The sequence below is a fragment of the Paroedura picta genome, chromosome 1, assembly GCF_049243985.1.
Source record: "Paroedura picta isolate Pp20150507F chromosome 1, Ppicta_v3.0, whole genome shotgun sequence".
NCBI lineage: Eukaryota > Metazoa > Chordata > Lepidosauria > Squamata > Gekkonidae > Paroedura > Paroedura picta.
In genome coordinates, this window is record NC_135369.1 from 52,836,846 (window position 1) to 52,849,317 (window position 12,472).

At 40.5% G+C, this 12,472-nt stretch overlaps 1 protein-coding gene across 10 annotated transcripts in view; it reads left to right on the top strand.

Annotated features, from left to right (window-relative positions):
- The window catches only part of HHAT (hedgehog acyltransferase), a 252,438-nt gene that overhangs the window by 18,460 nt on the left and 221,506 nt on the right, over positions 1-12,472 (top strand). For 9 of the 10 annotated variants that reach the window (XM_077338408.1, XM_077338399.1, XM_077338335.1 and 6 more), the window contains 2 exons: positions 1,515-1,582; positions 8,809-8,922. In XM_077338408.1, the coding sequence (XP_077194523.1) occupies positions 1,515-1,582; positions 8,809-8,922 (182 nt within the window). The remainder of the gene's footprint in view (positions 1-1,514; positions 1,583-8,808; positions 8,923-12,472) is intronic. The other variant, XM_077338390.1, reaches the window with a different exon arrangement.

A 12,472-nucleotide genomic window follows, 5' to 3' on the forward strand; every position in this document is an offset into this window, starting at 1 on the left:
ATGAGTTGATCAGAAACATAGTTCTTTAAGATCTCCCACCTTGCACCTGTCTAGTCATATTCAGCAAGATGTGTCTGTTTTAATTTTTTAACCTCTAATATTTTATCTGATCAGTGCATTGAACATGTGCTTTGGAAATGAATAAAGAGCTCTGAAAATATTTTGAATGTTGAGAAAAGTCTTCTGCCACAAATCACATTAAGCCGTGGATTTGGTGGGTGTAAGACCTTTGCAGTATTTGCAATGGTTGCTTACCGTGCCCAGTCTGTAGGTGGAAAGCTGTGACAAAATATCTATTGACATTACTGAACAGTGTGTCTATAATAATCCATGAAGTTATGAGTTTATTAAACATAACATTTCCAGTCTAACATTTCTGGTTGATTTCTGTGAGGGCAGAAGTACTGGATCAGGAGGGTCTGTCAGATTACCAGGTAAAAAGGAAAAATTGTCAGATAAGGCAATACTTTCCCTTGAGATTTATCTTAGGTGTCACAAAGTGAAAGGAAAAACTCATTTTGTTGAGAAATGAATTTCTTCAGGTAGATATTAGGAATCCCCTCAGAAAACCAAGGGTGATAAATCACAAGCTTGACTCTTCACTTTTCCCTCAGCTAAACATAGTTAAAAGTGAGCCTTAGAGGCAGTTTTTTCTTCAGTGTGACTTTAAAATGGGATTTGACAAGTCTTTGTTAGAAATAAATTGTTGGCAAGAGTCGATTTGATATCTAATGGATAATACATGGGAGAATTTTGCAAAACATTTATTTCATTTCTTTATTTAGGTGTCTTCATAAGGGGTGGCCCTGAAGGGCCAGCATTTATATTGATGTATGTTTACTAAGGCGTTCAACCAATCAAACAATTTTAGTTGATTACTCATTTGCCAATTAAATTAGGAGATTACCAGGATCTCAATACACGTGGCTTCTAGGAGATATTTAAGTAAATGAGATAAAATTTAACATAGCAATCCAGAAACATTTGTATGAAAAATGCACAGTTCCATTGCTTCTTTGAATTGTATAGTAGAGTTCAGATTATTTATTATTAATCATGTGGCATGCGTGCAATATAGCCAGGAGATCCTTAGATTGTCTGGCTGCCAGGCAAGAGATGTTTAGAGGTGGTTTGCCATTGCCTTCCCTGCATCACAACCCTGGTTTTCTTGGAGGTTGCCCTTCCAAGTGCTAGCCAGGGCTGACCCTGCTTAGCTTCCGAGATTTGATGGGATCGGGCTATCCAGGTTAGGTTATAGACCAAATAAAATTGCTTTAAGGATCTAACCAATTCAGAAGGCCGGTGATTAACCATCCTAGACATATGTCATGAGTAGTAGTAGTAGTAGTAGTAGTAGTAGTAGTAGTAGTAGTAGTAGTAGTAGTAATATAATTTTCAGATTTCATAGAAATTAAGTATAACAGGAGCACTACATAGGACAGAACATTTTGTCATTTAAACAAAATAAATGAGATCTGTCAACTCCTCATACTGAATGTTATCTATTCTGGTAGAATATGAAGAGGAACTTGACCAAGCATTTGATCTGGAAACTGATACAATGTTCTGGGGATTTAAAAAGGTACAGTAAATAATTTAACTGTGATATTATTTTTAGTTGAAATATATATGGGAATTAATTTTGAACCATTATTCATTGAACTATAATGGCCTTTGATAACTGGCTTACTGGATGAAGAAGGAACAATGTGGTCAAACCTGAGTCTATTCCATGCCATATTGCTTTATGAGATTGACATGGTTGGACCTTTAAATTAAGGAAGTTAGAGCTGTCTGAAACTTTGCTTATTTGACCATTGTACTTGTATATACATGTGTAGTACAGCATGGCTGCCCTCTGAATAAAAGCTAAAATATATTATAAAAGTTAATGAAGATTTTTCTTTTGTTTTGTATCTAATAGTTTGCTGTCTGCATATTGTATATCTGCATGTTCTATACACCTTTGTAAGCATATAATGACATAATAATCTAGTTTAAATTGGTGAAATAGGAAAAAGAATGAATAAAACAGCCATTTACCACTTATTACACCAGGGAGTAGGGAAAAGCAGTGTTCCTATGTAACACAAGATCACTGGATTCTGCTTTGTGTGAAATAGAGTAGCTCAAAGAAGATGAGTGGCCATTTCCGCATGGAGGGATAAAACTTGAGTGGCTTCCGGATTGCAAATGCTGGATGGTAAATCTTGAGTTTGCAGCCTTCCTCATGAGGAGACCCCTCCCATGTTTTCTCTCTGCCCTGTTGTGGCATTTTGCCTCCTGACGAGGCTGCAAGGGAAAGCAAAACCAAATTTTCCCTCTGCTCCTTGGCTTGTCAATCACAGCAAGCCACCAATAACAACACAGCAGTTCTCTTGTGGACTGAAACTCCCCCCCCTGAGCCCCAAAGTTAATTTTTTTTAAAGGCACTTCCACGTTGCTATGTGGCATTGTCACAACACAGGTGTATTTTAAATAAAAATCAACACTGCCGCGTTGCTATGGAGAAATGCCAGAATGATATAGCATTCCTCCCTTTTTGGGATTTGTGTTCTTTTGCACTTTATGTCTGTCTGGGTGGATTTCTGAGATGTTAAACATTGTCCCTGGAGCCCAAAAAGACATTTTGTGTTAATGGTTGGCTTAAAAACAAAGTGCTCAGACCCCTGTATGATTGGGAGAAGGCTGCCCAATCACCCCCCTCTATCCCAGCTCATTTCCCACCTCCAGAAAATAGAAACAAGGCTGTTTTTGCCTGCCCAAGTTGTGAGAAGGCTGGACATGGTCCCTGGAGCCCAAAAACATTTTGTGTTAATGATCAGCTTAAAAACAAAGTGCGCAGATCCCTGTATGACTACCCACCACCCTCTTTCCCAGCTCATTCCCCACTTCCAGAAAACAGTTTGCCTGCCTGATCCCAAAAATTCTATGGACATTTAAAAGACAATTTTATTTTCCCTTTGACAATGTAGGTTTGCGGTTGTGCTGCAATGTGGACTGAGCCATTAAAAAAAATACTTGGAGCAGGAAATGGAGAGGGCAGGTGCGAGGGTGGAACAACGCTGCAGAGATTATTGCACCTTTCTTCCTCCATATGGGCTTGCCCTGGATTGCTTACTGATTGCTCACCAATGGGATGCACAATTTAGGGTTGTAAATCCAGTTTTGCCAGTTCCCTTAAACGGGATTTAAAAATGGCCAAAACTCAACCCAGCTACTGGACAACTTCGAGATGCAGGTGACATCAGATAGAGGGGGCTCTAAAAGTCACCAACATTCAAAGGCTGTCCAGAGACAGATTTCTCATGTGGAAATGGTCAGTCTGTGTCTTGCTTTCAAAGAACTCTTTAACAAAGATATTCATGTTCTGATGAGAGATTCATTTGCTCCTCTTATTCTTGGAAACTGGATTAACTAAGGACATCATGAAAGAATTTTACCTAAGTCATTCAAATACTTCAAGGCATATTACTTGAATTATTTGCCCATACTTTACACTGAAGTTATTTTGTATGCATTTTTAGTGCAATATAAAATATAAAATGTTTAATTTGTGACTAATTGCGGGTATCTTTGACATTTTCATTAGAACTAGAAGCATGCAGCCAAAGATGTAATTCCGTAATTGAAATTAATTTGCGAAAGTCATTCATATTTCTCCTCCCTGCCCTTTCTTTGCCCAATGTTCTTACCACCCTCAGGGTGTCTATCTAGCTCAGTGGTCCCCAACCCCTGGTCTGGGGACCGGGACCGGTCTGTGGATCAGTTGGTATTGGGCCGCGGCTTCTTTTCGTCCTCCTCCCTGGCTGCTGCCTCAGGGGCTGCCCTGCCACTGTGCCACTGGCTCACCTTTCGTACTCTCCAGCGGCCCCCCTCGGCATGGCACTGTGCAGCTGCTGCTGGCAGTGCCCCCCAGTGGGCGGCGGGAAGTCAGGGGCACCAGCAGGAAAGCAAGTAGAGCAGGGGCCCAGGCGGCAGCGATGCCGATGTCTCTTGGCAAAAGAATATCCCCCCCCCCAGGCCTTAGTAAAATTGTCAATCGTTGACTGGTCCCTGGTGATAAAAAGGTTGGGGACCACTGATCTAGCTCACAGGGTGTCTGTTGTGGGGAGAGGAAGGAACGGTGATTTTTAAGTTTTATTATACACATCAGATTAAAAACATGCTGGAAAAGCACAACAGAATAAAACCATCTGATAACAGATATAGTAATAAACCATCATAAAACAGTATTGTTACAACCACTGAAGGAGGTCACAAAAGACATAATAATATATAAGGCAAAAAGAGAAACCAAAAACAAAAGGAACAGGGGAGGGGGGTAGAGCCTTCCATCCATATAAAAAGTCCCTCATCTGATTAAAGAAAATTCTTAATCTATTCCAGAAATTTGATCAGATACATTATAAAACCATTCCAGATTATCATAAAGTCATCATAGTTCTTTTTCTGCACATTTTACTCCTCTGATATCATGGAGTTTTGGCTCCAAAACTAATATAAAAAGTAATTGTGAAAGTGGGCATCCTTGTTTGGTACCACATTTGATATTTATTGAACCAGATACACAATTATTTATTGTGATGCTAGCAGCATATGGCGAATAAATAGCCAACATGCCATTATTAAATTTATTTCCAAATAATAAATATTTAATACCTTTTTAAAATACTCCCAATGGACAGAATCAAAAGCTTTATAGATATCAAGAGCTATTAATGCTAATTAGTTCTTCTCTGTTTTAGCATGAAATAGCAGACCCACAACCTTCCTAACTGCATCTGCAATGTAACTTTAGGAATAAATACTGATTTAGATTTACTAGGGTTAAGATATAAACCCTCAGTCTAGAAGATAAAATTTTAGTGAAAAAGTTATAATCTATATTCATCAATTAAACTGGGCAATAAAATTCCCTTGATATTGGATCTTTTATTTTAGAATTAATCCTAATTTATTTTCCAGCCATGAATCAGAACCCTCCATAATCTCATTAAATAAAGGGAGAGGATGGGGAGCCAAAATATCTTTATAATTCTTATGTTATAAACCCATCTATTCCAGGTGCAGATCCTGTTTTAATTAGTTATTAGCCACATAAATCTCTTCAAAGGATATATTTTTATTTAACTCATCCCTAAACCTAGGGTCCAGTTGAGAAATACTTGCCGGAATACAATAGCCATTAATCACTGAAGAATGAATCTGGTTCTCTCTGTAGAGGTTATTATAAAACTCCACAAAGGAGTCCAAATTATCTTAGGTTTTCTTAACCATTTTCCCTTTTAATTTTTCATAGCCATGATCGATTTCCTTTATTTGCTAATAATTTAGAGCATTAAGAAAAGATTGTAAACCACTTTAAGACTGCTTCAGGTAGTGGAAAACAGGATGTAAAACCAGCTCTTCTTCTCCACTTCCGATTTTTTTTCCTTTTCCAGCTGCCTTTTACCAAATCCCCTGCTTACCATGGCATGGTGCTTTCTCAAGCCTTTGTTGTTCTAATTCTAGGCCATGCTTGAGATGATACTACCTGCCATGCTTCTTCCTAGGTATAGCTTGGTCAATACCAGACAGAGAGTGTTAGTATGAGAGCAACTCAGCCAATGACAAGGAGTAACCCTTAGCGACAGAGTATCCACTAGTTCTTCTGAGTACCTGGAATGACAGTGCTGGATGTAAAAGATTCCTCATCACTACTATTTCCTTCTCCTACACTGTCACCAAGACCCTTAGCACATTATGATGGATATATATCCATTAAAGATCATTAAGAAATTGAATGTTCCAATTCTTTAATAATTTCACAAGAGCTGCAGGTATGGAGAAAAAGTATAGAACTGTGTTATATTAAAACTTGTGTGGTGACTTTAACATACATTGAGATAAAGCCAAAATGAATCCCTTGTACACATTTCTCCCAGAATGAATTCATAGGCAGAAACAGTGAGAGCTGACTGTTTTCTGTTCTAATGTGGAAATTCCTTTTGATCAACATCGTGCAAAGGATATATTGTTTTTGGCAGGCTTCCTGAAAATATCTCCTGCAAGCAAATGCTGCCAAGCAGACAGTGATGAAAAAAATGTTGGAGAAGAGAGTGTAGTTACATTTATTTATAACTTTTATATATACTCAATACAATACATAAATGATACTCAGTGGCTCAGGAGCACTGGTCACCAATTAGGGGGCCCAGCTGTCCGCTGGGAGCTTATAAGAAAGTGGCAGGGGTGATGTCACGGTGCATGACACTGTGATGTTATTTCTTGTTCAGAAGTGTTGTTGTGATGCTGGAGGAATTTGCAAATCTTTGTGATAAAAATGCCCCCCCCCCCATATTTTTGCAGCCACTATTCCAATGAGCAGCAGTGGGAGCCCTGGCCACTTTACCCTGCCCTATAGTTCAGGAAAATACACAATGTCCTTTGTCTAGTGGGGCTTGATGTTGGCTGGTAGATTCCACCTTGAAAGTGCCGCAGTTGGAGGCAAAGGTAAGCTTTGAGCTTCCCTGAGCTTCAGGTATCATGCTAACAATGGAAGTAATTGTGACTTTTTTACATACACACAAAACTGCCTCATACTAAATCAGTCCACCAAGATCAGTATTGTCTACTAAGACTGGAGGTGCTCTTCCGATTCTTAGGATGAGGTCTTTCACATCATGTACCACCTGCTCCTTTTTCTTGAAGATGCCAGGGATTGAACCTGGCATCTTTATGCATACCAAAAGTAGATACTCTTCCGGTGAGCCGCAGCCCCTCCCTTTCATTGAAGATAATTGTGAATGTGGCTCTTCATAAGCCACAGTGTGCATTACTGAATTAATATTTCTGTCCTTTCACTTTTGAAAAATTGGGACTTAACGTTGGATAAAATAAAATAAACTAAAATAATAAATTCTCAAGAATAAAATTTGAGTATAAACTAATAAAGTTAAAATGTTGACAACCTCAAATTTGCTAATCACCAATCACGTAAAATTCTTCTTAACAGCTTAACTTTGCAGAACTTCCTAAAATGTGCATGGGTAGCTAACTGGAACTAAGATAAGGCTGTGGCCTTGTTTACTTGCCCAACAGAAACAACTGTTAGGAAGAACTATTGAGACTTAGAGCTGCCATATACCATGTTTCCCCAAAAATAAGTCCTACTCCGAAAGTAAGACCAAGTTGTACTTTTTCATGCACTGCTAGTATAGGCCCTCCCCCGAAAATAAGACCTACTAATGCTGGCATATGGCGGCTGGAGCAGTCATTAAAATTTGGCCCAAAATAATGGAAAACAATAATTAAATACAAACCCAGCTTAACTCAGGGGGGGGGGACCCTCCAAAGAAAGGAAAAATTAACATCAAAAACGGTAAAAAATCTACAACAATAACGCCTAACCTAACGGAAAGCAACCAAGAAAAAGCAAGCCACCGCCACACCCCAGACGCAGCACTGAGCTGACTCTGTCATTGCGGCTTCAGGCAGCAAAATGGGACCAAGCAGGACCACGCTAAGCAAAACGCCCATTGCCCGGATCGCCCACCGGCCGGAGTGTGTGGAACCATCTGAACTGCCCACCACCTGGATGGACAAACAAATGTCGTGTGGAACCACCCGAACTGCCCACCACCAGCCATTGCCTGGAGTGCACAACACCACCCCAGATTGCTTACCGTCTGGATTGCCATCACCTCTGCCTCGGAGCGCATGGAGCCATGCCACAGCCGGGAGACTACCCACTGCCCGGAGCGTGCAGGGCCACACATATTATTATTATGTGCTTTATTACGGTGCTAGACCAGTAATCAAATTACAATGTATGAAAGACCCTCTGCAGCTGGCCACGCAGGAACCAGCTCAGCCAGCCAAGAAGAAATCAGTGAAAACTGACCATCGACATTCAAAATGGTCAACCCGGGACTTAGGTGGGCGAGACTAAGCCTGAGATTGAATGGGGCTGTGGAGAGAAGGGGAGAGAGGGGGAGGAAAAGTGAGGGGGGTGGGTGAGAAAAATAAAACACTAAAAAACAAGAATACAAGGGTTGGGACTGGGAAGGATGGAAGAAACGAGAGGGAGAGGAGGGAGGAAAGAAGAAAAAGTAAAACTCGATAACAATTGACGAAATATAAGACCTACCCAAAAATTAGCCCTAGTGCATTTTTTTAACCTAAAATTAATGTAAGTGTCTTATTTTCAGGGAAACACGGTATGTTCATACAATTCTTTAAAAATGTAAGTCTCAGCGAAGGACTTTAGTAAGTTAGTAAGCAGCACCTTAAACTGAATTTGGAAACAGAGAACAACTGCTGCAGTGATCTTCATATGGGAGTGAAATGTGGCTAGCGCCAAGCAGTGGTCAGGCCGCCATATTCTGCATCAGAATGCCAAAAATAAGCATCTATTTTGCTGTCAAACAGCTATCTTACAAAGCTAAATGTATCTATTATGTGTAGTCACTATTGGAAGAGAATGTTCAATATCGTGATGGTGGCAACTGCTGAAAATTGGGCCATCTCTTTTTGGATAATGTATACAGTCTCATGTACAGGGATGTCGACCAAGTATCATATTTTGTGCTACTGGTTATATATTGTCAAGATGGCCTTTAGGCCAGACCCTAGCAAAAGAACTAGAGATAGTTCTCTGCTGGCTTGGTTAGAACCTATTAATGTATCATCACATTTGTTTTAGAGAAATTCTGGTCTTTTTAGTTCAGGAATGAGGAGCAAATATTAAATTTTACCCACAGTCTTTTCCTCCAGTATGCTTCAAGTTTCATACCAGTTTTATGAATTGATTCCATCTGTGCCTAGGATCCCATGGACTTTGAATGGACCTTTTGGATGGAGTGGGGAAGAGGATATATACTGTGGCTTCTTTTTTGTCATTCAATAGTATCACAGATCTCCAGTCTTTGGCTGAAAAAGGTATGTCATTCAGGACACATTTGTTTGTCTATAACTTTGTGTGTGTATGGGATTTGCTTTGGACCTCCCTATGGGGACAAAGTCAGAATATAAATGAACTAAATCTAAGGTTACTTTTAAGAATGCCAGTTTTTTTCTATTAGATTTGTACCTGTTTCCCCTGGGAACAAAAAAATGAAGGCTAGAAAATGTCTGAGGAATCATGGTTCCCCCAGGCATCATGAAAAAGCTGGAACAAAATATGTGTGACTGTCGAGATGTGTGACTGTCGAGAACTGTTCTGTGTCTTCTTTCTGATACTGTCTAGTAAAACGAAACCTGAATAAGCACAGCAAAAGTTTTTCAGCCAATGCAGCAGAAGAGAGGTGGGGAACTGCTCATTTTGATATTGTGACATATCCTAATGGACATTCCAGAGCAGGATTAAATTAGGACCTGATTTTAGTGACAGCCAAGATGTTCACATTCTCTACGTTTCCCCTGAGTTTTGGAGCTGTGTGTATGGGAAATATGAACCAGGACTTCGCTCAAATAGGATCCACCTAATAACCACCATACCACACTTGGAGGCATATGAATTGTCACTCTTGTAACTAAAAGAGGAAACTTTGACAAACTTGTGTTCTTCCCCCCCCCCACACACACACTCCTTGTAATATATGTTGTTGTTATTAGGTGTGACCCATAGCGACTCCATGGACAATGATCCTCCAGGCCTTCCTGTCCTCTACCAATCCCCGGAGTCCATTTAAGCTTGCACCTACTGCTTCAGTGACTCCATCCAGCCACCTCATTCTCTGTCGTCCCCTTCTTCTTTTGCCCTCGATCGCTCCCAGCATTAGGCTCTTCTCCAGGGAATCCTTCCTTCTCATGAGGTGGCCAAAGTATTTGAGTTTCTGTAACATATAGAAGATCTGCATGTAGCTTGAAGGACAATTGTAGCTAAGTACAGCCTATTTGTCTCATCTACATCTCCAAATCATTATTTTGTTCTCTGCAGTCTACCCAGAGTTTACTTTATAGTGCCATCCAAGCTACAGTTCAGAAAATTGTTCTCAGATTCCCAATTTATAGAATTGATTATGATAATGTTCGCCATTCAGTCGTGTCTGTCTCTTGGTGATCCTATGGCTCATCTGTCTCCACATCTTTCAATCTTGCACCACTTCTTTTAGTTCTCTAATGCTTTGCCAGTATCCATTTTGATCATGTTTAACCATCATGTTCTTTGTTGCCCTGGTTTCCTTTTACCACTGACCAATCCTAGCATAATTTCTTTCTCCAACAAGTTGAATTGCATGATATGGCCAAAGGACGTGAGCCGGAGTTTCGTGATTTTGCCTTCCAGTGATATATCTGGCTTAATGTGTTCTAGTATTTCCTTGTTTGTTACTTTTGCTGTGCATTTAAAACATGTTTATACAGGATGATGATTAATGTTTCTCCTTCCCGCAATGTATGCTATACCTATCTGAAAATGAAGTAATCAGTTCATAGTAATTCCAGCAGTTTTGAAATTCGTCAAAATGGTCGCCTTGGGGAAAAATTAATTGCCTTTAAAAATCCTTTCATTTAGTTGGGAGATTGTTATATAATCAACTAGTAACCCACTATATTTGTGTTCTGGAAGCATAGTCTTGGGGGTGACAGTCCAACCTGTCCAAGTTGCAGCTGCCACTTTTCCTCTGATGCCATTTCATGTCTGCTGATCCCCAGGAACAAAATTTCAGAGCATTTAATGAGCTGCAGCAGAAAGGAAAAGACAGAAAGTCCAGTTTTCAAGGTCCATGGACTGCTGGACAAATAGCAAATTCATCTATAAATGTGACCCATTTTGAGGGGAGGAATTATTTTTTCTGCCCCTTTTATAGACAATTGAGCTGCGTTTGTGGCAGTGGTAAATACCAAGAATTTGGTATTTCAACAGTTTCAGCCAGGAGGCTTTATAAAGCTATCTCAAGACCCTAAATGAATTTCCTCAGCTGGAACAGAGATGTGGCTGGCAGCAGTTATGGTTCATAGGGTCTGTATTGGAAGCCTAGGAGACTACATGGCAGCCCTTGCAGTGTGCTGGCATTTCATTATCACCATTTAAGCAACTTCTATTCATTTTTGGAAGAGACTCAGAGATATTTGTATTGTGAGAATGGTGTTGGCGGTCAGAGTTTTGGACCTGGACCCCAAAGGCCTGGTGCCTAACTGGCCATCATTGGCGTGGCTGGTTGTCACACTCCCTAGCCGCCCAGCTGGTAGTTGTTCCATTAGGGATAGCTTATATTTATTTTCCACCATATTGCTTTGTATTTTTCCCTAAAGTTTTATGAGGTTTTTAATAGGGGGGTTATTTATTTTTAGCCGACCATCGCTGTGGGTGATGGGTCGGCGCTCGGGGTCCCCCTGAACTATGGGATTTGAATTGTCACCGTCATAGGGTTTTTTAAATGGGTGTTTTAATGAGACAATATTGTATATTTTATTGGGGTTTTAGTGTAACCTGTCATGAGCCAACTTGCTGGGAGTGGCAGGATATAAACAGGAAAATAAATAATCAATTGTATATAATCAAATAATTGTATTGGGACTGTCATATAACCCGCCACGAGTTGGCGTGCCACAAATAAATCAATCGAATGAATGAATATGAAGGGAGAACCCCCCTCCCCATACACACACTTTGGTTGTCTTTTGGGATACAAGTGTGATAAGTGCAAATAAATAAAGGAAGACACGTACATTGATACAATGAGGCAGACTTTACCATCACTAAACCTGGGATTAGATAAAATGTATGTTATTTATGAAGTTATGGATTGGCCCACAGCATCACTGGTAACTACTTAAGAAAAGGGCATGATGGATCTAGCTGAGGACTTGTCTACTTCAGTGTCATATTTCCTGCAGTGGCCAACCAGGTGGTTCCAGGGTTCACAAGCACGCCATGAGTGTTACTCAGTAACATGTCTTCTCATTCATTTTCAGAATGTAGTAGTCATACAATGCAGTCACAAGAACCCTTTGTTTGGACAGCAAAACAAAATCAGAATCCAGTGGCACCTTTAAGACCAACAAAATTTTATTCAAGGTGTGAGCTTTGGAGTGCAAGTCCATGTAACAGGCACTTCCAGGTTAGACTTCTGTAACTTCCTCTACGTGGGCATTCCCTTGTCTCTGATCCGGAAATTACAGGTGATACAAAATGAAGCTGCTAGGGTCCACATGAAGTCATCTTGGAGGTCCCATATCCAGCTGATGCTGAGGCAGCTGCATTGGTTGCCCGATCAGGTTCCAGGTTTTGGTTCTTAACTTTAAGGCCATCTGTGGACTGGTCCCCACTTATCTGAAGGACGGCTTGTCTCCTTATGCCTCTCACTGGGCTCTTCACTCTGTGGGTAGGAATCTGCTTGTTGTCCTGATTCTTGGGAGGTATGCCTGGCCTTGACCATGGCCAGGGACTTTTTTATCCTGGTCCCAACCTGGTGGAATGAGGTCCTGGAAGAGCTGAGGGCCCTGATGGATCTATTGATGTTCTGCAGGGCCTGCAAAATGAAGC